The 25,766-nt window shown below is 44.1% G+C and overlaps 1 protein-coding gene across 1 annotated transcript in view; it reads right to left on the bottom strand.

Annotated features, from left to right (window-relative positions):
• Positions 1 to 25,766, bottom strand: part of FBXL13 (F-box and leucine rich repeat protein 13) — a 395,640-nt gene that overhangs the window by 360,068 nt on the left and 9,806 nt on the right. Inside the window, exon 2 of the mRNA XM_069765120.1 lies at positions 24,022 to 24,125. Coding sequence (XP_069621221.1) covers positions 24,022 to 24,125 — 104 coding nt within the window. The remainder of the gene's footprint in view (positions 1 to 24,021; positions 24,126 to 25,766) is intronic.

The raw sequence follows: 25,766 nt of genomic DNA, 5'->3' as shown, positions 1-25,766 counted from the left end.
GCGTCTGTAATTTACATCATAGGTAGACCTCAACAATGGGAGACAAACTGAGAAAAAAAAAATCCAGAAAATCACATTGTCTGTTTTTTTAACATTTTTTTTGCATATTATGGTGGAAAATAAGTATTTGGTCAGAAACAAACAATCAAGATTTCTGGCTCTCACAGACCTGTAACTTCTTCTTTAAGAGTCTCCTCTTTCCTCCACTCATTACCTGTAGTAATGGCACCTGTTTAAACTTGTTATCAGTATAACAAGACACCTGTGCACACCCTCAAACAGTTTGACTCCAAACTCCACTATGGTGAAGACCAAAGAGCTGTCAAAGGACACCAGAAACAAAATTGTAGCCCTGCACCAGGCTGGGAAGACTGAATCTGCAATAGCCAACCAGCTTGGAGTGAAGAAATCAACAGTGGGAGCAATAATTAGAAAATGGAAGACATACAAGACCACTGTTAATCTCACTCGATCTGGGGCTCCACGCAAAATCCCACCCCGTGGGGTCAGAATGATCACAAGAACGGTGAGCAAAAATCCCAGAACCACGCGGGGGGACCTAGTGAATGAACTGCAGAGAGCTGGGACCAATGTAACAAGGCCTACCATAAGTAACACACTACGCCACCATGGACTCAGATCCTGCAGTGCCAGACGTGTCCCACTGCTTAAGCCAGTACATGTCCGGGCCCGTCTGAAGTTTGCTAGAGAGCATTTGGATGATCCAGAGGAGTTTTGGGAGAATGTCCTATGGTCTGATGAAACCAAACTGGAACTGTTTGGTAGAAACACAACTTGTCATGTTTGGAGGAAAAAGAATACTGAGTTGCATCCATCAAACACCATACCTACTGTAAAGCATGGTGGTGGAAACATCATGCTTTGGGGCTGTTTCTCTGCAAAGGGGCCAGGACGACTGATCCGGGTACATGAAAGAATGAATGGGGCCATGTATCGTGAGATTTTGAGTGCAAACCTCCTTCCATCAGCAAGGGCATTGAAGATGAAACGTGGCTGGGTCTTTCAACATGACAATGATCCAAAGCACACCGCCAGGGCAACGAAGGAGTGGCTTCATAAGAAGCATTTCAAGGTCCTGGAGTGGCCTAGCCAGTCTCCAGATCTCAACCCTATAGAAAACCTTTGGAGGGAGTTGAAAGTCCGTGTTGCCAAGCGAAAAGCCAAAAACATCACTGCTCTAGAGGAGATCTGCATGGAGGAATGGGCCAACATACCAACAACAGTGTGTGGCAACCTTGTGAAGACTTACAGAAAACGTTTGACCTCTGTCATTGCCAACAAAGGATATATTACAAAGTATTGAGATGAAATTTTGTTTCTGACCAAATACTTATTTTCCACCATAATATGGAAATAAAATGTTAAAAAAAACAGACAATGTGATTTTCTGGATTTTTTTTCTCAGTTTGTCTCCCATAGTTGAGGTCTACCTATGATGTAAATTACAGACGCCTCTCATCTTTTTAAGTGGTGGAACTTGCACTATTGCTGACTGACTAAATACTTTTTTGCCCCACTGTATATATATATATATATACATATATATATATATATGTCAGTAGACACATATATGTATGTATATTAATATTTCATACAGCGCTAGATAGCTTTAAAGTCGGTAATTAAATTGCCGGCTTTTGCTATCTCCTTCCTAAACCCGACATGATATGAGACATGGTTTACATACAGTAAACCATCTCATATCCCCATTTTTTTTGCATATTCCACACTATTAATGTTAGCAGTGTGTATATGCAAAATTTGGCAGTTCTAGCTATTAAATTAAAGGGTTAAATGGCGGAAAAAATTGGCGTGGGCTCCCGCGCAATTTTCTCCGCCAGAGTAGTAAAGCCAGTGACTGAGGGCAGAGATTAATAGCCTGGAGAGGGTCCATGGTTATTGGCCCCCCCTGGCTAAAAACATCTGCCCCCAGCCACCCCAGAAAAGGCACATCTGGAAGATGCGCCTATTCTGGCACTTGGCCACTCTTCCCATTCCCGTGTAGCGGTGGGATATGGGGTAATGAAGGGTTAATGCCACCTTGCTATTGTAAGGTGACATTAAGCCAAATTAATAATGGAGAGGCGTCAATTATGACACCTATCCATTATTAATCCAATAGTAGTAAAGGGTTAAAAAAAAAACCACATTATTTAAAAGTATTTTAATTAAATAAACACAAAGGTTGTTGTAATATTTTATTCTACGCTCAATCCATCTGAAGACCCTCGCTCTGTAACAAAGAAAAAATAATAAACCAACAATATACATACCTTCCGAAGATCTGTAACGTCCCACGATGTAAATCCATCTGAAGGGGTTAAAATATTTTACAGCCAGGAGCTCTGCTAATGCAGCGGTGCTCGTGGCTGCAAAATCCCGGGCAATGAAGGTAAAGTAGGTCAATGACCTATATTTAGCTTCATTTGCGGTGAGGCGCCCTCTGCTGGTTGTCCCTCGAGCGTGGGAACTTTCCTAGAAAGCTCCCAGGCTCGAGTTCATATGAGGAAGGGAAAGAGTACTATTTCATTCTTGGAGCACAGTTTGCGGATTCGATATACAGAGCTTCTAAATGCCAGAGGAGCCAAATTCCCACTCATGTGACCATATTTTGGAAATTACACCCTCTGGGAATTTACCTGCAAGTGTTGTGATGATTTTAACTCCATGCGTGTTTTCCAGAAACAAGCAACAATGGATGTTGCTGAATGAAAATTGCAAATCTGCCATTGCAGAGCCTAGTACATTGTAGTGCCCAGCTCATGCTTCTTGAGACACGCACCCAGTGAATTAAACAGGCTCTCCTCACTACAGTATTGGCAAGCATCTGGACACTAAACATGGTTTAGGAACATTGTATGGATTAGAAGGGGGGGGGGGATTTCCGTTATCGGATAACGGACCCGAGTGGTGACTTGTTTTTTTGTGTGGATTGAGTTGAAGCTTTTATTGGGAACATTCATCCTGTCCTCTATGCTGAGCACTTACATCAGGGTTTCTTTTTAATTCTCTGAATTACATGATTCAGGTGAAACCCCTGAGGGATCCATTCACTACAATGAGGCAAAAGAGTTACTCTGCACTCCTACTGGCCTCTATTCAGCGGTGTCCTTCTCAGAGGTGCACAAAACTGTGGTTGACTGCACTTTTATCCACTCCTAAAAAGACAGACACTGCTGGATCATAGGTCAGAGAGAGTCTAAAGTGACTTCATCTGCTGTCAGAGGTTTCACGTGAATCAAGTATTTCAGAGATTTACAAGGAAACCCCAGTGTAAGCTCTCAGCGTAGAGAGCAGGATAAATGTGAGTTGAGCCTTACTTCAAAAATTGTTTTTATTTATTGTTTACGCTGTTCTTCTTGCGGTACAAGTGATAAAACTACTTTATTCTTCAGGTCGGTGGGATTACAGAGATACCAGACTTCCCGTATTTTTCGGACTACAACATGCGCTTTTTCCCCAAAAAAATTGGGAGGAAAATGTGAGCTGCATCTTATAGTTTGAATGCAGGCTTACCAGGGGGTTGCAGCGGTGGTGGAGCAGGGTCCCTTCCTCAGGAAGCCAATGATGGCAAAAGTGTGGCGATGCTGCAGGCCTGGTGTGGGCAGTCAGTAGAGTGGAGTGCATCATTGGTTTCCCGGCGGCCATTTTCCAGAAGCTGTGGGCCGTTGGAGGCAAATTTGGATCTTTGCCCAGCTGAGATCTCAATGTGCGCATGCGTCGCCTCCATAGGCCATTTTCTTGAGGATGTCGTCTTCAGGGAAATGTCCACCGGAGGCCGCGTGTGTACATATTGAGATCTCAGCTGGGCCAAGATCCCAAACTGTGCACATGCAGTTTCCAGTGGCCCAAGGCGTCAGGAAAATGACAGCTGGGAAACCAACGATGCACACTGCTCTGCTCAATTATGACATTGGGCCCGCAGCATCGCCACACTTCTGCTGCTGCTGGCTTCCTGAGAAAGGGACTTGCTCTGCACAATGCACTCTGCTCTGCCTCACCGCTGACCCCGGAGCCAAAGAATTGCACCACTGGGATACCCCCTCCTCCCACCCAGGGCCCACAGAATTGCCCCACTTCTTCCGGCTTCCTGAGGAAGGAACCATGCCTGCCTTGACCCTACTCTACCTCCGCCGCCCCCCCTGGTAAGATACCTTAAATTTGGACTATAAGACGGACCCCCATATTTAAATTTTTTTTCTTATTTTCCACCCCAAAATTTGAGGTGTGTCTTATGGTCTGAAAAATACGGTATATCTTTTTTTTTTTTTTTAAATGTTTGGCTGCTGTCACATACTAAAAGAGACACTTTTTTATTTATTTTTTAAACAAAAAAAGTTTTTACTTTGTCACATTTTTTACTTTATCTATTTATTGCACAGGCGCCAGATGATGAATACTCTCATTACTGTACACCAGCTCTCAGCAAGACCAGATGTGCGATGATGAGAGTAGCACTCATCAGCCAACGCCTATGACCAGTGGCAACCTTTTACTGCCAGTGAAAGCTGCTGGCTCACACGCTGTCATCTGTATGACAGCGTGGGAACCGCAGCGTTCTTACCAGCGGTAACAAACTTACCGTCGATCGGAGCCGGTGTTTCTCGCTCTGTCACACAGATGACAGCGGGGGAAATGCTGGATGTTCAGACCCCCATTCATTTGAATGGGGTCAAGGTATCGTTCTGGTACTCAAACCAAACTTTTTTTTTTTAAATGTTCGGCCAAGAGTCTGCCCATCATTAAAAAAGACATAAAAGAGGCAGTGAGGACATACTAGAAATATATCTTCTACATTTTCAGACAATACAACTGAAAATGTGAGGTTTAGCTTTAAAGGGAATCTGTCATCATATTTGCCCAGCTATTAAAATAAGCATACAGGCTACAGAATGCTGAAAACAGTCATCACTACCTGTGTGTCTCATATCAGCTGTGTTGTTGCTGAAAAATCATCTTTTTCCATTTTATGTAAGTGACCTCTTCCAGGCTCTGAGGAGGAAGCTGCATGGAAGATAACTCTGCCTCCAGAGCTTATTTTACATGAAGGAGGCGCTCCCAGTGTGAGACAAGTAACCAACACAGAACAGAAGAAATTAAGTTTGTCTTCTTGCAAAGACATTTCTGCTTCTCTCTCAGCTCTGCTGTATTTTAACAATACTGTAACCCTGTCTGCCTGTGAGATGGAAGCTGAGACTAACCTGCAAGATGTCAGTTATCAGGAGAGCAGAGAGTGGTCATTACACGTCACACTGGTAAATCCCCCTTATATTTAAAACAAGCTCTGAGGGCAGAGTTCTCGAGGCACCATCTGCCCCGGATCCTGGAAGAGGTCACTTACAGTTGAAACCAGAATTTTATGTACACTATATAAAAATACACACATGCATGTTTTTCTCAATATCTGACATGAAATCAGAATAAACCTTTCCCTGATTAGGGCAATTAGGATTATCATAATTATTAATATTTGCCAAATGCCAGAATAATGAGAGAGAATGTTGAAGGCATTTTTACCACTTACTGCAAAGTCAAAAGTTTACATACACGAAGATTACTATGCCTTTAAATAATTCTGGACTGCCCATATGATGATGTCATGTGTTTGTAAGCTTCTTTTTTGGCAACATCTGAGTTTATTACCTGTGAATGTATTTTATTGTGCAGCGCCCCAGAGTCCCGGTCGTTGCAGTAATGTCGTTCTTCCACCAGGGGGAGCGATGTTATGTCTGATGGCACCAAAGGAGTTCACCCTGCCAGGTATCACAGCCATACAAGAAGCAAATGTCGACGCACAACACTAATAAATTAAATGGTATCAGGGGTGCGGAGAAGTGGCAAACAACATAAACCAGAAAAAAAGGAGAAAGAGCCACTCTAAGAAGACCGCACACCACAAAATATAAATGTACAAAAGGTAAACTTTTATTGATGCAAAATATTAAAAACATCTAAAATATCCCCACAAAAAAACCCGAAGATCCTGCCAGACATATTTAAACATGAAACTGTATGGTAACAGCAAACATAGTATAACTCCCAGCCAAATATGAAATATATAGTCTTGGCTAAATATGGTGACCAAATCACTAATGATATAACAGAGAGGAAACCAACATTATATATAGTATGGTGAAAAACAGCCTATATATCAAAACATAATGTAATAACCTACCCTCTATCTGAAAGAAAGCTACAACCTGTATGCCAGATAGAAAAAAGCGAACCAGCAGGCAAAAAGGACATATGGAAGATCATGTGAAGTCCTGTTGAAACAAGTGGTTAGATCACCTATTGGCGGCAATGACCGCAAAGGTCCCAGCACAGAAAGACTAATTGCCACTGGAGCTGTAGCATAACGCCTGGGCCAAACATGTGACCCAGAAAAACAAACAGGCGGTCACCTGGGAGAATAGAGGTGGCAAGGATCAGCGTGGGGTGGAACCCTACGCGTGTCGCCGTTACAAGGACGGCTTCATCAGGGGAAGGTGCACTGACCGCATACAATAGGAGTTTAAATACCTGCAGGTAAGCCTGGGCGAGCGCGCAAACGAGTCGGGAGGACGTACCGGAAGTGACGTTTAGCAAGAGAAGCCGGAGAGCAGGCAGGCATCCCTGCCGAAGGAACACAGTGCGCAAGCGCCGAAAAAGTATTCGGCGCTGCGTACAATGAATGGTGTAGCGCTACTAGATAAGCACAAGATAGAAATACCAGAGTTGGCAAAGGCAAAGAGGGAGTGGAGAAGCATATCCAAAATGCCGACCATATGGAGCAGGGTAATAAAAAGAAGAAAGAAATTAGAAAAAACGCATATATATGCACCTGAAAATTAAAATATAAGGTTATGAAAACAAAAAAATTATATATATATACATATATATATATATATATATATATATATATATATATATATATATATTGAAACAAAAACCATATAGAAAAAAATATAGAAAATACATAAATACAGAAAACAAGAAAAAGTGCACTAAATAATAAAATAAGGATAAGGGTACACATAACTAGCAGCCTGAAAAGGAAAATAATAATAAGAACAAAATATGAACGAAAATTATAAAAAAAAAAAAAAAAAAAAAAAAAAAAATGAATATCACACACAAAGTTTATTAAAGAATAAACCAGAATTATATGTTGCTCTGCACGGAAAAGAATTCTACAAATGCAGAAACCTCGACCGAATAGTGGTTCCGGAACATAGCACATACCTAAGCATCTATGTAAAGGGAGCCACGAGGAATGATAACCAAGTGGCACATCTGATGACCAAAGAAAATAGTATCCACAAAAAGACCACCCTGCAAAGGTACGTGTAGAAACCATATGAGTATAGGCATTACTGCCACCCCAAGGAAGAATAGACAAAAGAAAAATCAATAAATTGATAGGCCCATATGAATCCACTGGCATACCGGTATAAAAAATATATATGTACAAAGGTAGAGAAATATCCTGATATATGGCCCGTAGCGAATAGACAAAGCACGGACATCCAAAGGTATCACAGCCACACACACTTCACACGCCGGCCACCAGGGGGAGCAAAAGGTTCTATCTATTAGGCCACTCCTCACACTTGGGTAAAATTGGGGGTTGGTTAGGAAGTGAGAGGAGAAGCTGACTGTAGGGAGAAGGAGATAGTCAGGAGGAGAGGAGAGGAGCAAACTGGGCTCGGCCCAGGAAGGGAAAGAAGGACACGGAGCTGCGCCTGCAACCCATGCTGCAGCCTCCTAAAGAAAGGACAAGAAAGGAAGTGTGCCGTAGTGAGTGAGCACAGAGGTCGTAGCAACAGGAGTAAAACACCAATGGGAGACCAGCTAGGAGCAGGCTGCCTCCCACTGAGCGCAGATCCGGTAGCCGGAACACCGAGGGAGTAATAGACTTTACGCTTTACTTCAGAGACTGGCAGGACAGTCGATTCCAAGTTGGCTGCCCGACCTAAGAACTTAAGCAGACAAGGTTGCAATGCGGAGGAGGGGCGACACTAGGGTCACTATAAAATAAAAAACCCGAAGCATTTCATTGCGAAACGCGCGTCGGGTGTGGTGGGTCTCCAGGAGCGCTCCGTAGGTAATTATCATACTATTTACTTTGATTATTGTTATCCATATTATCCCTTGCATGTATGTACATGGTCACTTGGCACAAACGTTATGTTTTGCATCAGGATTTAGTTGTTACCATACTTGGAGTTTGTTTTCCTGGACAGCCCACCTTTCTTCTTGTGCTGTGGTTTTATCTATCACTGATTACTCTTTTTTTAGTATTTGATAACAAAGTATACATGTTTTTATTGGCGTTGTATGAAGGATGAGTTCTTTGGTGTTTTGTAGTTGCTATTCCCTTCATGGTTTTTATACATAGGATACATATAGGTGTTCCCTATAAAATAGCCTCAGTCCACCACCGTCATACGGGTTTGTCCTATCCATATGGGGGACAGAGAGAAGAGTAACAAGAGTGAGGACCCTATGGGAGCTAATGCACGTAGGGACCTACTACGTTACTGTGCACAAGGGGAAGGCTACTGATTTCCACCTGGATAGGGGGACTCTGGAATTGCCATCAGACCGGCCGGACTCTGCCTACCCTGTCATCCGGCACCCTGGACTGTGGATGCTGAAGCTTTCAGTAAAGGTAAAGAGACTGCACCCATTGTGTCCTCGTTATTCACCGCGCCTTGCACCATCCACCATCACCATATACACTTCTGGGAAGCCCTGGGGATATACTTCACCTGTGGGAAGGTATACCATCTAGCTGCCATTCCATCACCCCAGCGGACCCCTAAGCAGCGTCGATCAGCCTGACCGAATACCACAGGTGGCATCACGAACACTACCGTTATCTACAAACTCTAGCCCCTTTTATTGGGCGCCTCTCATAGGGCCACGGTCCGGGTCGGGCCACCGTGACATCCCAGCTGAGGGAACTGAAGGACCCGATACCGAGTACCCCATTGCTCTTACGTGCGGGCGATCCAATTGCACACCTGAAACACACTGCTTCTTTGTGTAGCATCATGGGAAAGTCTCAAGAAATCAGTCAAGATATCAGGAAGAGAATTGTGGACTTGCACAAGTCTGGCTCATCCTTGGGTACAATTTCAAGATACCTGTAGGTGCCTCATTCATCTGTACGAACAATAAAACGCACGTACAAACAGGATGGGAATGTCCAGCCATCATACCGCTCAGGAAGGAGATACCGCTCAGGAAGGAGATGGGCTCTGTGTCCCAGAGATGAACGTGCTTTGGTCCGACATGTGCATATCGACCCAAGGACAAAAGAAAAAACCTTTTGAAGATGATGGCGGAAGCTCGTAAAATTGTGTCAATATCCACAGTAAAATGAATACTGTATCAACATGGGCTGAAAGGCCACTCTGCCAGAGAGAAGCCATTAGTCCAAAAGAAATGTAAAAAGCAAGATAAATGTTTGCAAATGCACGCAGGAACAAAGACCTTAATCTTTGGAGACATCCCATGGTCTGATGAAACTAAAATTGAACTTTTTGGGCATAATGACCATCATTGTATTTATGGGATTGTTTTGCTGCATGAGGGACTGGTGCACTTCACAAAATAGATGACATCATGAGAAAACAAGATTATGGAGCAATATTGAAGCAACGTCTCAAGACAACAGCCAAGGAATTACAGCTTGGGCGGAAATGGGTTTTCCAAATGGACAATGACCCGAAGCATACTGCCAAAATGGTTAAACAATGGCGTAAGGATGACAAATTCAATATTTTGGAGCGGCCATCACAAAGCCCTGATCTCAGTCCTATTGAAAATGTATGGGCAAAGCTGAAAAGTCAGGTGCGAGCAAGGCGACCTACAAACCTGGATCAGTTACACCAGTTTTGTCAGGAGGAATGGGTCCAAATTCCAACCAACTATTGTGAGAAGCTTGTGGAAGGATATCCCAAACGTTTGATCCAAGTCATTCAGTGTGAGGGCAGTGGTACCAAATACTAATGACAGTGGCGTATATAGGGGGGGCAGCCGGGGCATGTGCCCCGGTCGCAGCCGACAGGGTGGCGCAGTCGGCCGCCTAAAGTGGCAGTCCGCAGTGTCTCCCCCGGCGGCTGCTTTCTGCTGCCCCTAGGACTGGGAGCCGGCAGGGAAGATGCAGAGCGCCGGCTCCCAGTGTTCAATTGTACTGCATCTGAGATGCGAGTACAATTGAAGCTCTGACTGCCGGGTTAGAGCGACGCCAGCAGCAGTGTAATCAGGTCATGTGATCATGCTGCTGATGTCACTCGCCCGTGCTACAGAGCAGAGTCAGAGACGCAGATCGGTGGTAAGTGCTCCAGTGGAGCTGAAGACACCGAATGTGCATGGGGGAGAGTTAATGTGAGTGGGAATGGGGGGGGGATTTATTATTGGACTAGATGGTGGCCCGATTCTAATGCATCGGGTATTATAGAATATGTATGTATGTATGTATGTATGTATGTATGTATGTATGTATGTATGTAGCAGCTACATAGTATATAGCACAGGCCACGTAGTATATAGGAGTACTACGTGGCCTGTGGTATATACCATGTGGCTGCTATATACATACATATTGTAGAATACCCGATGCATTAATATAGGCCACGCAGTAAATAACACAGCCCACGTAGTATATAACATAGCCCACACAGTATATAGCAACCACGCAGTATATAACACAGCCCACGTAGTATGTAACACTGGCCACGTTATAACACAGCCCACGTAATATATAGCACAGCCCACATAGTATCTAACAGTGGCCACGTAGTATATAGCACATAGTATAGAACACAGCCACGTAGTTTATAACACAGCCCACGTATAGCAGCCATGTAGTATATAACGCAGCCCACGCAGTATATAACACTGGCCACGTAATATATAGCACAGCCCACGCAGTATAGAACACAGCCCACATAGTATCTAACACTGGCCAGGTAGTATATAGCAGCCACGTGGTATCTAACACAGCCCATGTAGTATTTAGCAGTGTGAGCACCATATCCCTGTTAAAAAAAAAAAAATAATTAAAATAAAAAATAGTTATATACTCACCCGGCGGGATCTAGCGTAGATCCAGCAAACCTCTGGCGATGCTCGCGGTTGCCGCCATCTTGCGTTCCCAGGATGTATTGCGAAATTACCCAGATCACTTTGCAGTCTCGCGAGACCGCTAAGTCTTCTGGGTAATTTTGCAATGCATCTATGGTACCGGAAGCTGGCGGCAGGCGCGAGCGCATCGTCTGATTACGGAAGGTGAGAATAGCAGTTTTTTTGTTTTTTATTATTTTTAACATTAGATCTTTTTACTATTGATGCTGGATAGGCAGCATCAATAGTAAAAACTTGGTCACACAGGGTTAATAGCGGCGGTAACGGAGTGAGTTACCCGTGGCATAATGCGGTCCGTTACCGCTGGCATTAACCCTGTGTGAGCAGTGACTGGAGGGGAGTATGGAGCGGGCGCTGACTGCGGGGAGTATGGAGCAGGCACTGACTGTGGGGAGTATGTAGCGGGCGCCGGGCACTCACTGCACGGGAGTAGGGAGGGACTAATCGGACTGTGGCCGTCGCTGATTGGTCGCGGCAGCTATGACAGACAGCTGGCGAGACCAATCAGCGACTTGGATTTCCATCACAGACAGAGGCTGCAAGGAGTGGGGATGGGGGATTGAATGTGTGGGGGGATTGAATGTATATAGGGGAGATTTATCATGGGGATGGGGGTGTTTAATGTGTGGGGGAGAGTTGGAGTGGGGATGGGGGATTTAATGTGTGGGGTGATATTTGGAGTGGAGATGGGGTTATTTAATGTGTGGGGGAGATTTGAGGACACAAAATGAAGAGCAAAGGGGGAGATGGGGGGCATGTATAAGGAAACAGTACAGGGGAATGGGGGGCATGTATGAGGAAACAGTACAGGGGAATGCATGTATGAGGAAACAGTAGGGGGGGGATGGGTGCAGTAGGATGGGGAGCGAACGGGGGAATGTATGCAGACAGTATGAGTAGCGATGTGAAAAACGTATGTGGACAGAGTACGGGGAGTGAGGATGTTGGGATGTGTGCATGCGTAGCATGAGCGGACAGTGTAAGGGCACAGCCAGGAGGGGACAGTATACCAAGGATGGGGAGTGTGATGAGAGGGTACAGTATAAATACTGGGCCCTATAGGGGGAACACAGTATGAGAGGACAGTGTGAAAATGGGGGCCGGTATGGAAAGGAGAGGTCAGTGTGAAGAGCATGTACCATAAGAGGGACAGTGTGGGGGTCATATTTGACAATATTGTAACAATATATAGGTACTAAGGAATCTGATAGCGTGGGATAAAACCAGTCTGAGAGCAAAGCTACAGTAAAAGATGTATTTAAACAAGACAGAAATGCTAACAGAACTAACACAGATATTCCTGCAATTGTAACGAGGTGCTCAGCACAATATGGTAATCACAACACAGTGAATAGCGGGACGCGACCGCTAATATGAACCAGTCCAGCAAGGATATGACGAGGGGGCAAACGAGACATTTGACAAGGAAGTCCAGTAGGTTATTAGTGGAAATGCACACAGTACTTAAACTTGGGAATCCAGCAGAAGTGAAGTGGAAATGCACATAGTACTTAAACGAGGAAGTCCAGCAAAACTTGATCCCACGTGCGCACAGCACTTGTTTGTGGAAGTTCAATAATATGCAGGTGGTGCATTGAGCATGAAGTTCTGGTGAAAGAGGATGAAGGGAAGAAGAGGGAGAGCGCTATCTAAGCGTAGTAGATGAGTAAAACTCTCTTGGTGAGAAAAGCAGCACTAGAATCTTGCTCACCTGGTGTGGTTGTGCTAAGAGGCACAACACTGGGAAAAGCTTAGCAAACAAGGGAAATCCTTCCAAAGGTGTGCTGCCCGACACAGCAGTTCCAGAGATGAGATGCAGCTGAAAGGGGAGGCAGACCACCGAGTAGTGAGCAGCTGAAGCAGGGAGTTCACCAGAACACAGGCAGAAGCTCAGGAGCCAGCAACACAAAATACTCAGGCACAGAAGAACACATGACTGGGACTTAAATTATCAGGAGAGACAGGAAATTCCATGACAGGGTGAGATCCAAGACTCCATCTTGGATCAGGGCGAACAGGAACAAGGGAAGTCCGGAATCCTTGCAAATATAGTGAGGGGCAATTTTTGATTTGGGAGCATTATAATTACACTTGTATCTTTAAGGGCATCATGTGGAAATTTTCTGCAAAAGAGCGGAGAAGATGGAAGTCTGCAGAGACGGCTGTGGATGAGAAAACTCATCATGGGGTCTGGACAAGATGAAGAAAAGAAGGAGAACGACTCCAGAGACAACATCATCTATAAGGTATCTGGATGTAAATGTTATTTGTGATAGAAACTAACTCTCATGTTTTTATTTATGTTAGGAGCATTAAAGGGGATGTCCAAGTTTGTGATGAGTCTGCAATCATTCTTTGTGACTGCAGACTTCTGACTTCTCACAGTTCGCACTGCACGCTGTCAGGATTCTCTCGTGCTGGGGATTTACATACATGCGGTCACATGCTGACTAGACATGTGTGGCCTCACTTAATGAAAATGAACTGAGTGAGGCCGGGCACGTCTAGTCAGAATGTGGTCAGAAGTATACAAATCACATACTTGTGCTGACATGACTGTCCACCGGCAAGGGAGAATCCTAAAAGTGTGCAGTGCATTAGTTGTGAGAATTCATAAGCTGCGATGTCAGGATTCAACTCTGCAGGTTCCAGTAGTCGTCACATGGACACTTCACTCATTTGTGATTTTCATACGTATGGTCCTATGACATCGAGCTTCTCTTCTGCTTCTCTCAGTTTTTCACTGAACATTGAGAGCGTTAGAGAGAGGAGCTCGAGGGTACATGACCAAGTGTGCAAATCGCATGTGTGCTTGGGGGGATGGGGGGGCGCCAAACTTAGTTTTTGCCCCGGGTGCCAGAAATCCTAGATACGCCTCTGACTAATAAAATGCATGTAAACTTTTGACTTTGCAGTAAGTAATTTAATGTCTTAAAACATTCTCTCTCGTTATTCTGGCATTTGGCAAATATTAATAATTATGGTAATCCTAACTGACCTAAAACGGGAAAGGTTTATTCTGATTTCATGTCAGATACTGAGAAAAACATGCATATGTGTCTTTTTATATAGTGTATGGAAACTTCTGGTTTCAACTGTACGTAAAGTGATAAAAGATGATTTCTCAGCAACAAGACAGCTGATATGAGGCATATAGGGAGGAATGTGTTCAGCAGTTTATAGCCTGTATGGGCATATTAATAGTTTAGACAGGTCAAATGTGGTGACAGATTCCCTTTAACCCCTTAGCGACCGCCGATACGCCTTTTAACGGCGGCCGCTAAGGGTACTTAAACCACAGCGCCGTTAATTAACGGCGCTGTGGAAAAAGTCCATAGCGCCCCCCAGAGGCCGATTTTCTCCGGGGTCTCGGCTGCCGAGGGTAGCCGAGACCCCAGAGAACATGATTCGGGGGGTTTTTAACCCACCCCGCATTTGCGATCGCCGGTAATTAACTGTTTACCGGCGATCGCAAAAAAAAAAAAAAAGCGATCTCTTTTTAATTTCTCTGTCCTCCGATGTGATCGCACATCGGAGGACAGAGAAAAGGGGTCCCAGGTGGCCCCCCAATACTCACCTAGCTCCCCCGATGCTCCTCGTGTCTCCCGGTGGGCGCCGCCATCTTCAAAATGGCGGGCGCATGCGCAGTGCGCCCGCCGGCCGGCACCGGGAGAATCTTTGGGGTCTCGGCTGCCGGGGGTAGCCGAGACCCCAAAGAGCATGATCGGGGTCGGTATTACCGACCCCTGTTTTGCGATCGCCGGTAATTAACTGTTTACCGGCGACCGCAAAAAAAAAAAAAAAAGTAAAGTGTAATTCTCTGTCCTCTGATGTGATCGCACATCAGAGGACAGAGAAATAGGGGGATTCGGGGACCCTAGCATACTCACCTAGGTCCCTGGATCCTCTTGCTGCTCCTCCTGGCCGCCGGCAGCAGAACATGGCGGACGCATGCCCAGTGCGCCCGCCATCTGTCTCCATCTGCCGGCCGGCAGGAGAACAGCAGTTGGGGCTAAAATTAGGGTTAGGGGTAGGGTTAGGGGTAGGGTTAGGGGTAGGGCTAGGGTTAGGGCTAGGGTTGGGGCTAAATTTAGGGTTAGGGTTGGGGCTAAATTTAGGGTTGGGGCTAAACTTAGGGTTAGGCTTCTTTCACACTTACGTCGGTACGGGGCCGTCGCAATGCGTCGGCCCGACATACCGACGCACGTTGTGAAAATTGTGCACAACGTGGGCAGCAGCTGTAGTTTTTCAACACATCCGCTGCCCAATCTATGTCCTGGGGAGGAGGGGGCGGAGTTACGGCCACGCATGCGCGGTCAGAAATGGCGGATGCGACGTACAAAAAAACGTTTCATTGAACTTTTTTTGTGCCGACGCTCCGCCAAAACACAACTGATCCAGTGCACGACGGACGCGACGTGTGGCCACCCGTCACGATCCGTCGGCAATACAAGTCTATGGGCAAAAAACGCATCCTGCGGGCACATTTGCAGGATCCGTTTCTTGTCCAAAACGACGGATTGCGACGGAATGCCAAACGACGCAAGTGTGAAAGTAGCCCTAGGGCTAGGGTTAGGGTTGGGGCTAAAGTTAGGGCTAGGGTTGGGGCTAAAGTTAGGGTTAGAGCTGGGATTAGGGTTAGGGTTTGGATTAGGGTTGGTATTAGGGTTAGGGTTGGCATTAGGGTTACGCTTGGGATTAGGGTTAGGTTTGGGATTAGGGTTAAGGTTAGGGTTGTGATTAGGGGTGTATTGGGATTAGGGTTAGGTTTGAGGTTAGGGTTAAGATTAGGATTAGGGGTGTGTTGGATTTAGGGTTTTGATTAGGGTTATGGTTAGGGTTGACATTAGGGTTGTTTTGGGGTAAGGGTTGTGATTATGGTTAGGGTTAGTGATTAGGATTATGGATCAGGTTGGGATTAGGGTTAGGGGTGTGTTGGGGTTAGGGTTGGAGCTAGAATTGGGGGGTTTCCACTGTTTAGGTACATCAGGGGGTCTCCAAACACGACAGCCAATTTTGCGCTCAAAAAGTCAAATGGTGCTCCCTGCCTTCTGAGCTCTGCCGTGCGCCCAAACAGTGGGTTACCCCCACATATGGGGCATCAGCGTACTCGGGATAAATTGGACAACAACTTCAGGGGTCCAATTTCTCTTGTTACCCTTGTGAAAATAAAAACTTGGGGGTTACAAAATCTTTTTTGTGGAAAAAAAAATATTTTTTTATTTTCACGACTCTGCATTCTAAACTTCTGTGAAGCACTTGGGCATTCAAAGTTCTCACCACACATCTAGATAAGTTCCTTGGGGGGTCTAGTTTCCAAAATGGGGTCACTTGTGGGGGGTTACTACAGTTTAAGTACATCAGGGGCTCTGCAATCGCAACATAATACCCGCAGACCATTCTATCAAAGTCTGCATTCCAAAAAGGCGCTCCTTCCCTTCCGAGCTCTGCCGTGCGCCCAAACAGTGGTTTACCCCCACATATGGCGCATCAGCGTACTCGGGATAAATTGGACAACAACTATTGCAGTCCAATTTCTCCTGTTACCCTTGTGAAAATAAAAACTTGGGGGCTACAATATCTTTTTTGTGGAAAAAAAAATATTTTTTATTTTCACGACTCTGCATTCTAAACTTCTGTGAAGCACTTGGGCATTCAAAGTTCTCACCACACATCTAGATAAGTTCCTTGGGGGGTCTAGTTTCCAAAATGGGGTCACTTGTGGAGGGTTTCTACTGGTTAGGTACATCAGGGGCTCTGCAAACGCAACATAACACCCGCAGACCATTCTATCAAAGTCTGCATTCCAAAACGGCGCTCCTTCCTTCCGAGCTCTGCCGTGCGCCCAAACAGTGGTTTACCCCCACATATGGGGTACCAGCATACTCAGGACAAATTGGACAACAACTTTTGGGGTCCAATTTCTCTTGTTACCCTTGTGAAAATAAAAATTTGGTGGCTAAAAATCTTTTTTGTGGAAAAAAAAAATATTTTTTATTTTCACGGCTCTGCATTATAAACTTCTGTGAAGCACTTGGGCATTCAAGGTTCTCACCACACATCTAGATAAGTTCCATGGGGGGTCTAGTTTCCAAAATGGGGTCACTTGTGGGGGATTTCTACTGTTTAGGCACATCAGGGGCTCTCCAAACGCGACATGGCGTCCGATCTCAATTCCAGCCAATTCTACATTGAAAAAGTAAAACGGCACTCTTTCTCTTCCAAGCTCTGCGGTGCGCCCAAACAGTGGTTTACCCCCACATATTGGGTATCGACGTACTCAGGAGAAATTGCACAACAACTTTAGTGGTCTAATTTCTCCTGTTACCCTTGTGAAAATAAAAATTTGTGGGCAAAAAGATCATTTTGGTAGAAAAAATTCAATTTTTTTTTTTTCACGGCTCTACGTTATAAACTTCTGTGAAGCACATGGGGGTTCAAAGTGCTCGCCACACATCTAGATAAGTTCCTTAAGGGGTCTAGTTTCCAAAATGGTGTCACTTGTGGGGGGTTTCCACTGTTTAGGCACATCAGGGGCTCTCCAAACGCGACATGGCGTCCAATCTCAATTCCAGCCAATTCTACATTGAAAAAGTAAAACGGCACTCCTTCTCGTTTAAGCTCTGCGGTGCGCCATAACAGTTGTTTACCCCCACATATTGGGTATCAGCGTACTCAGGAGAAATTGCACAACAACTTTTGTGGTCTAATTTCTCCTGTTACCCTTGTGAAAATAAGAATTTGTGGGCGAAAAGATCATTTTTGTGTAAACAAAAGCGATTTTTTATTTTCACGGCTCTACGTTATAAACTTCTGTGAAGCACTTGGGGGTTCAAAGTGCTCACCACACATCTAGATAAGTTCCTTAAGGGGTCTAGTTTCCAAAATGGTGTCACTTGTGGGGAGTTTCCACTGTTTAGGCACATCAGGGGCTCTCTAAACGTGACATGGCGTCCGATCTCAATTCCAGCCAATTCTGCATTGAAAAAGTCAAACGGCGCTCCTTCACTTCTAAGTTTTGCGGTGCGCCCAAAAAGTGGTTTACCCCCACATATGGGGTATTGGCGTATTCAGGAGAAATTGCATAACAAAATTTATGGTTACATTTCTGTTTTTACACTTGTGAAAATAAAAAAAATGGTTCTGAATTAAGATGTTTGCAAAAAAAAGTTAAAAGTTCATTTTTTCCTTCCACATTGTTTCAGTTCCTGTGAAGCACGTAAAGGGTTAATAAACTTCTTGAATGTGGTTTTGAGAACCTTGAGGGGTGTAGTTTTTAGAATGGTGTCACACTTCATTATTTTCTATCATATAGACCCCTCAAAATGACTTCAAATGTGATGTGGTCCCTAAAAAAAAATGGTGTTGTAAAAATGAGAAATTGCTGGTCAACTTTTAACCCTTATAACTCCCTAACAAAAAAAAATTTTGTTTCCAAAATTGTGCTGATGTAAAGTAGACATGTGGGAAATGTTATTTATTAACTATTTTTCATGACATATCTCTCTGATTTAAGGGCATAAAAATACAAAGTTTGAAAATTGCAAAATTTTAAAAATTTTCGCCATATTTCCGTTTTTTTTCATAAATAATCGCAAGTAATATCGAAGAAATGTTACCACTAACATGAAGTACAATATGTCACGAAAAAACAATCTCAGAATCAGCGGGATCCGTTGAAGCGTTCCAGAGTTATAACCTCATAAAGTGACAGTGGTCAGAATTGCAAAAATTGGCCTGGTCATTAAGTACCAAATTGGCTCTGTCACTAAGGGGTTAATGTTTGTTTGCTGTGTTGTTGTTTTTTTTACAACTTGAGTTTTGCATACTTGGCAACTTCACTGTTGATGGGACCTCTGAACACCAAAAAACTGACAATCCAATTTTTCTAGTATGCCAGTAAAAAGTATGACATTTGAAGTTTTAGATGCAAAAGTACTAAACAATACATTTTAAAGGGAGTATATCATTATTTATATTATTAATTTATTAGGTAACGATATACTTTTCTTACTTTCTATTACCTAGATCTACCACCAGGTGGCAAGGAATACTTACTAAAGACAATATATAAAACTATATTTTGGGATTGCATGGTGGGAACATTGCAGTGCTTAACCCTTTCATGACCCACCCTATTTTGACCTTAATGACCTGGCCGGTTTTTGCAATTCTGACCAGTGTCCCTTTATGAGGTAATAACTCAGGAACGCTTCAACGGATCCTAGCGATTCTGAGAATGTTTTTTCGTGACATATTGGACTTCATGTTACTGGTAAATTTAGGTCGATAATTTGTGCGTTTATTTGTAAAAAAAAAAATCGGAAATTTGGCAAAAATTTTGAAAATTTCGCAATTTTCAAATTTTGAATTTTTATTCTGTTAAACCAGAGAGTTATGTGACACAAAATAGCTAATAAATAACATTTCCCACATGTCTACTTTACATCACCACAATTTTGGAAACAACATTTCTTTTTTTTTGCTAGGAAGTTATAAGGGTTAAAATTTGACCAGCAATTTCTCATTTTTGCAACAAAATTTACAAAACGATTTTTTTTAGGGACCACATCACATTTGAAGTCAGTTTGAGGGGTCTGTATGGCTGAAAATACCCAAAAGTGACACCATTCTAAAAACTGCACCCCTCAAGGTGCTCAAAACCACATTCAAGAAGTTTATTAACCCTTCAGGTGCTTCACAGTAGCAGAAGCAACATGGAAGGAAAAAATTAACATTTGACTGTTTAGTCACAAAAATGATGTTTTAGCAACAATTTTTTATTTTCCCAAGGGTAAAAAGAGAAACTATACACCAAACGTTATTGTACAATTTGTCCTGAGTACTCCGATACCCCATATGTGGGGGGGGGAAGGACCACTGTTTGGGCGCACGACAGGGCTCGGAAGGGAAGGAGCGCCATTTGACTTTTTCAATGAATAATTGGCTCCAATCTTTAGCGGACACCATGTCGCGTTTGGAGAACCCCTGTGTGCCTAAACATTGGAGCTCCCCCAGAAATGACCCCATTTTGGAAACTAGACCCCCCAAGGAGCTTATCTAGATGCATAGTGAGCACTTTGAACCCCCAGGTGCTTCACAAATTGATACGTAAAAATGAAAAAGTACTTCTTTTCCACAAAACAACTATTTTAGCCTCAATTTTTTCATTTTCTCATGGGTAACAGGATAAAATGGATCCTAAAATGTGTTGGGAAATTTCTGCTGAGTACATCGATACCTCATATGTGGTCACAAACCACTGTTTGTGCACACAGCAAGGCTCGGAAGGGAAGGAGCGCCATTTGACTTTTGAATGAAAAATTAGCTCCAATCATTAGCGGACACCATGTCGCATTTGGAGAGCCCCTGTGTGCCTAAACATTGGAGCTCCCCCACATGTGACCCCATTTTGGAAACTAGACCCCCAAGGAACTTATCTAGGTGCATAGTGAGCACTTTGAACCCCCAGGTGCTTCACAAATTGATCCGTAAAAATGAAAAAGTACTTTTTTCACAAAAAAATTCTTTTAGCCTCAATTTGTTCATTTCCACATGGGCAACAGGATAAAATGGATCCTAAAATTTATTGGGCAATTTTTCCTGAGTACACTGATACCTCACATGTGGGGGTAAACCACTGTTTGGGCACACGGCAGGACTTGGAAGGGAAGGAGCGCCATTTGACTTTTTGAATGAAAAATTAGCTCCAATCGTTAGCGGACACCATGTCACATTTAGAGAGCCCCTGTGTGCCTAAACATTGGAGCACCCCCACATGTGACCCCATTTTGGAAACTAGACCTCACGTGGAACTAATCTAGATGTGCGGTGACCACTTTAAACCCCCAAGTGCTTCATAGAAGTTTATAACGCAGAGCCGTGAAAATAAAAAATCATTTTTCTTTTCTCAAAAATTATTTTTTAGCCCACAATTTTTTATTTTCACAAGAGTAACAGGAGAAATTGGACCCGAAAGTTGTTGTCCAGTTTGTCCTGAGTACGCTGATGCCCCATATGTGGGGGGAACCACTGTTTGGGCACACGTCGGGGCTCAGAAAGGAAGTAGTGACTTTTGAAATCAAGACTTTAATGGAATGGTCTGCGGGCGTCATGTGCCTAAACAGTAGAAACCCCCCACAAGTGACCCCATTTTGGAAACTAGACCCCCCAAGGAACTTATCTAGATATGTAGTGAGCACTTTCAACCCCCAAGTGCTTCACAGAAGTTTATAACGCAGAGCCGTGAAAATAAAAAATAATTTTTCTTTCCTCAAAAATTATGTTTTAGCAAGCAATTTTTTATTTTCACAAGGGTAACAAAACAATTTAGACCCCAATAGTTGTTGCCCAGTTTGTCCTGAGTATGCTGGTACCCCATATGTGGGGGTAAACCACTGTTTGGGTGCACGTCGGGGCTCGGAAGGGTGGGAGCACCATTTGACTTTTTGAACGCAAGATTGGCTGGAATCAATGGTGGCGCCATGTTGCGTTTGGAGACCCCTGATGTGCCTAAACAGTGGAAACCCCTCAATTCTAACTGCAACACTAATCCCAACACACCCCTAACCCTTATCCCAACTATAGCCATAACCCTAATCACAACCCTAACCCCAACACACCCGTAACTGTAATCCCAACCCTAACCCTAATCCTAACCCTAACCACAACTTTAACCCCAACACACCCCTAACCCTATCCATAACCCTAACCACAAGCCTAATCTTAACCCTATTTCCAACCCTAGCCCTAATTCCAACCCTAACCCTAAGGCTATGTGCCCACGTTGCGGATTCGTGTGAGATTTTTCCGCACGATTTTTAAAAAATCCGCAGGTAAAAGGCACTGCGTTTTACCTGCGGATTTACAGCGGATTTCCAGTGGGGTTTTTTGTGCGGATTTCACCTGCGGATTCCTATTGAGGAACAGGTGTAAAACGCTGCAGAATCCACACAAAATTGACATGCTGCGGATTTGGTTTTCCATAGGTTTACATGGTACTGTAAACCTGATGGAAAACTACTACAAATTCGCAGCGGCCAATCCGCTGCGGATCCCCAGCCAAATCCGCTGCGGATCCGCAGCCAAATCCGCACCGTGTGAACATGCCCTAACCCTAGCCCTAACCCTAGTGGAAAAAAATATATATATTTTATTTATTTTATTATTGTCTCTACCTAGGGGGGTGATAAAGGGGGGGGGGTCATTTACTTTTTTTTTATTTTGATCACTGTGATATAACCTGTGATCAAAATATACCTGGAACGAATCTGCCGGCTGGCAGATTCGGCGGGCGCACTGCGCATGCTCCCGCCATTTTGGAAGATGGCGGCGCCCATGGAGAAGACGGACGGACAACGGGAGGCTCGGTAAGTATAAAGGGGGGGGATCGGAGCATGGGGGGAGTGGATCGGAGGACGGGGGGTGGCATCGGAGCACGGGGGAGCGGGCAGGAGGATGGGGGAGCAGACAGGACAATGGAGGGGAGCGGAGCACAGGGCGGAGGACTGGGGAGGAGATCGGTGGCGGTGGGGGGGGGGGCACATCAGGGTTTCCAGCCATGGCCGATGATATTGCAGCATCGGCCATGGCTGGATTGTTATATTTCACCAGTTTTTATAGGTGAAATATTACAAATCGCTCTGATTGGCAGTTTCACTTTCAACAGCCAATCAAAGCGATCGTAGCCACAGGGGGGTGAAGCCACCCCCCCTGGGCTGAAGTACCACTCCCCCTGTCCCTGCAGATCGGGTGAAATTGGAGTTAACCCTTTCACCCGATCTGCAGGGACGCGATCCCTCCATGATGCCACATAGGCGTCACAGGTCGGATTGGCACCGACTTTCATGACGCCTACGTGGTGTCAAAGGTCGGGAAGGGGTTAAAATGCAAAAGGAAAATTATTTATCTTTTTTGTGTCCTTCTTAAGAAGAGTTTTCCACTAATTCCACTTTTTTACTTTGCTGACAGGCGGCAGAGATGATTTCACAACCGTAGTGCACGTCATTGCTACAGCCACTCCATCACAGCTCAGCGGCCCCACAGATGCAGACAGCACATGTCTCTGAGCCCAGTGATTGGCTGCAGTAGTGATGTGTAGTAAAAGATCTGTAGTACAGATGTCACCACTGCAGCCTGTCAAAAAAAAAAAACAGAGACAATGGCTAAGTATGGGGGCTGGGCAGTTAAAGGATATCTGTCACCACTTTTGAGCGTTTTAAGCTAATAATATGGGCATACAGGTTGTATAAAGCTGAAACTAGTCATACCTGTAATGCCTCCTTGATGATGCCTTGTTCATTAAAAAATATCTTTTTATGTTTTGATCTTCCAGGCTATGGACAGTAGGTTTCTGACCACTCATATTGTGACAGTTAGTAAGCTATCTGTTAGTGGTTGTAACTATAGTTACCTAAGCTGCTGCAATGCCCTGCACGTGGGGTAAAGCGACACAGCAAATCAGCAGAACTATACTACATTTCTAATTGGAGGTATTTGCTAATATTATTATTAAACCTGCTACATATTGGGATAGGATTTTGGAGATGGGAATACCCTTTAAGTTGCAATCACAATTAAATATTATCATGAATGGGTATTCTTAACAATACTTGTTTCACAATTATCTTGCAATGTAATGTGGCTGCTTTGACCTGATGAAGGAGTAAAATGCTCGTTCATTGTGTGAAATGATCTTTTTCGAAGAGTAGAAGTCAGATCATTGCTCTTGACAGCGCATCATCCTGTATGAAAAATAAATGTACTGCCAAGAACATGTACAGCGATGTCAGTTCTTTTTCAGGGTCAGCTCGATAATATCTATGACAATGACTAACACTACAATGCTGAACATTATACTAGTACCATAGAAGAGAATGATGGCCCTTCAATAACATCTCTTTGATCTTCTCCTCCAAAAATTGGAGTGGATTTTCTGGACACATGGCGCACAGTCCACATAGTAGTGCCTGGGGGGGGGGAAAACAATATGCAGGTTATTTATTATTAGGGTGAGTCAAAAATATTCCACACTCCAGTTATGCTAAAATTTCTGCTGGCAATCACTGTGATGCAGGTTTGAACGTGTTCTGTCAGTGCATTTGTGACTACGGTGCGAGAAACAGTGGCTGCCCCACTTCTGATTTGCACGAAAGAAGAGCAGCATGTAGTAATTCTTTTTTGTGATGTGAGAGTGTGTCTGGTGCTGATATTTATCGAAGACTTTATGCACACTATGGAGAAAGTGTTTTATCTGGAAGAAGTGTGTATGAATGGAGGAAGTCAACCATAAAGACGGAGTTGGAAGCCCGTCCACGAAGGATGACAACACTGAATCTGTCAGATTGACAAGCGGCAGCAGATTATGTCCCCTGAAAGAAGCCCAATAAGAGAGAAGATTCATGTCTGGTGGAGAAATGAAGACAGCGGTGGATTCATGGTCGACAAAACGGCCTAAAATGTTTGTTGTTTTTTAAATTAAGGAATGCAAGAGCTTGTTCATTAATGGACAAAATGTACTGAAGAGCATGGAGAGTATGCAACAAAATATATATTTGTTTTATATGAAAGTTGATTAAAGGCAATCTGTCTCCCCAAAAATCGTATATGAGATAAGCCCACCGGCATCAGGGGTCTATCTACAGCATTCTATAATGCGTTCCAGCTGCGGTCCGGGTCCGATGGGCATCGCGGTCTGGTCCAGCGCCTCCTATCTTCATCAGATAACGTCCTCTTATTGTCTTCTTGCCGCGGCTCTGGCGCAGGCGTACTTTGTCTGCCCTGTTGAGGGCAGCGCAAAGTACTGCAGTGCACAGGGGCTGGGCCTCTCTGACCTTTCCCGGCGCCTGCGCACTGTAGTGCTTTGCTCTGCCCTCAACAGGACAGACAAAGTACGCCTGCGCCGGAGCCGCAGCAGGAAGACAAGAAGAGGATGTCATCATATGAAGATAGGAGGACCCGGACCGCAACGCCCATCGGATTGGACCACACCGGGACCACCCCTGGGTGAGTATACTATAACCTGTTTTTCTTACCTTTCAGATTACATCGGGAGCTTATCTACAGCATTACAGAATGCTTTAGATAAGCCCCTGATGCTGGTGGCCTTAGCTCATATAGAATTTTTGGGGTGACAGATTCCCTTTAAAATCAAATCTACAGCCATAGGGCAGATTTTTTTTTACTCACTCTTGTATTATGTAAAATATTTTAAATAATGATTCCAATGTTTTCATAACATAGCTTGCATGCTCGTTCTCTACATCATTGTAACCAGTCCATGCACCCCTCAATATTTCACCAAGTTACCTTTGCTTTTAGAAAAATTTTAATTATAGAATTTATTGTTATGTTTTTTTATAACTGAATTTGTATTGAATTTTTCAAAAATAAAATTAGAGAATAATATAAAACGTAAGATAGTCGCATTCAGTACGACACACTGTCATTTAATAATCGATCAGCAACAATGAAGAGCTCACATCTTGTGATTACATTTAAACATGAACACCGTGACAAGACAGTGGCAGAATTTACGGTTCTTAAATTACATTCCTGATTGGAAGTGGAAGTCCTGGCTATCAAATCTGTTTCACCATGAACAATGACAG

This window comes from Ranitomeya imitator, chromosome 4 (genome assembly GCF_032444005.1).
Source record: "Ranitomeya imitator isolate aRanImi1 chromosome 4, aRanImi1.pri, whole genome shotgun sequence".
NCBI lineage: Eukaryota > Metazoa > Chordata > Amphibia > Anura > Dendrobatidae > Ranitomeya > Ranitomeya imitator.
This window is presented reverse-complemented; position numbering and strand designations above follow the sequence as displayed.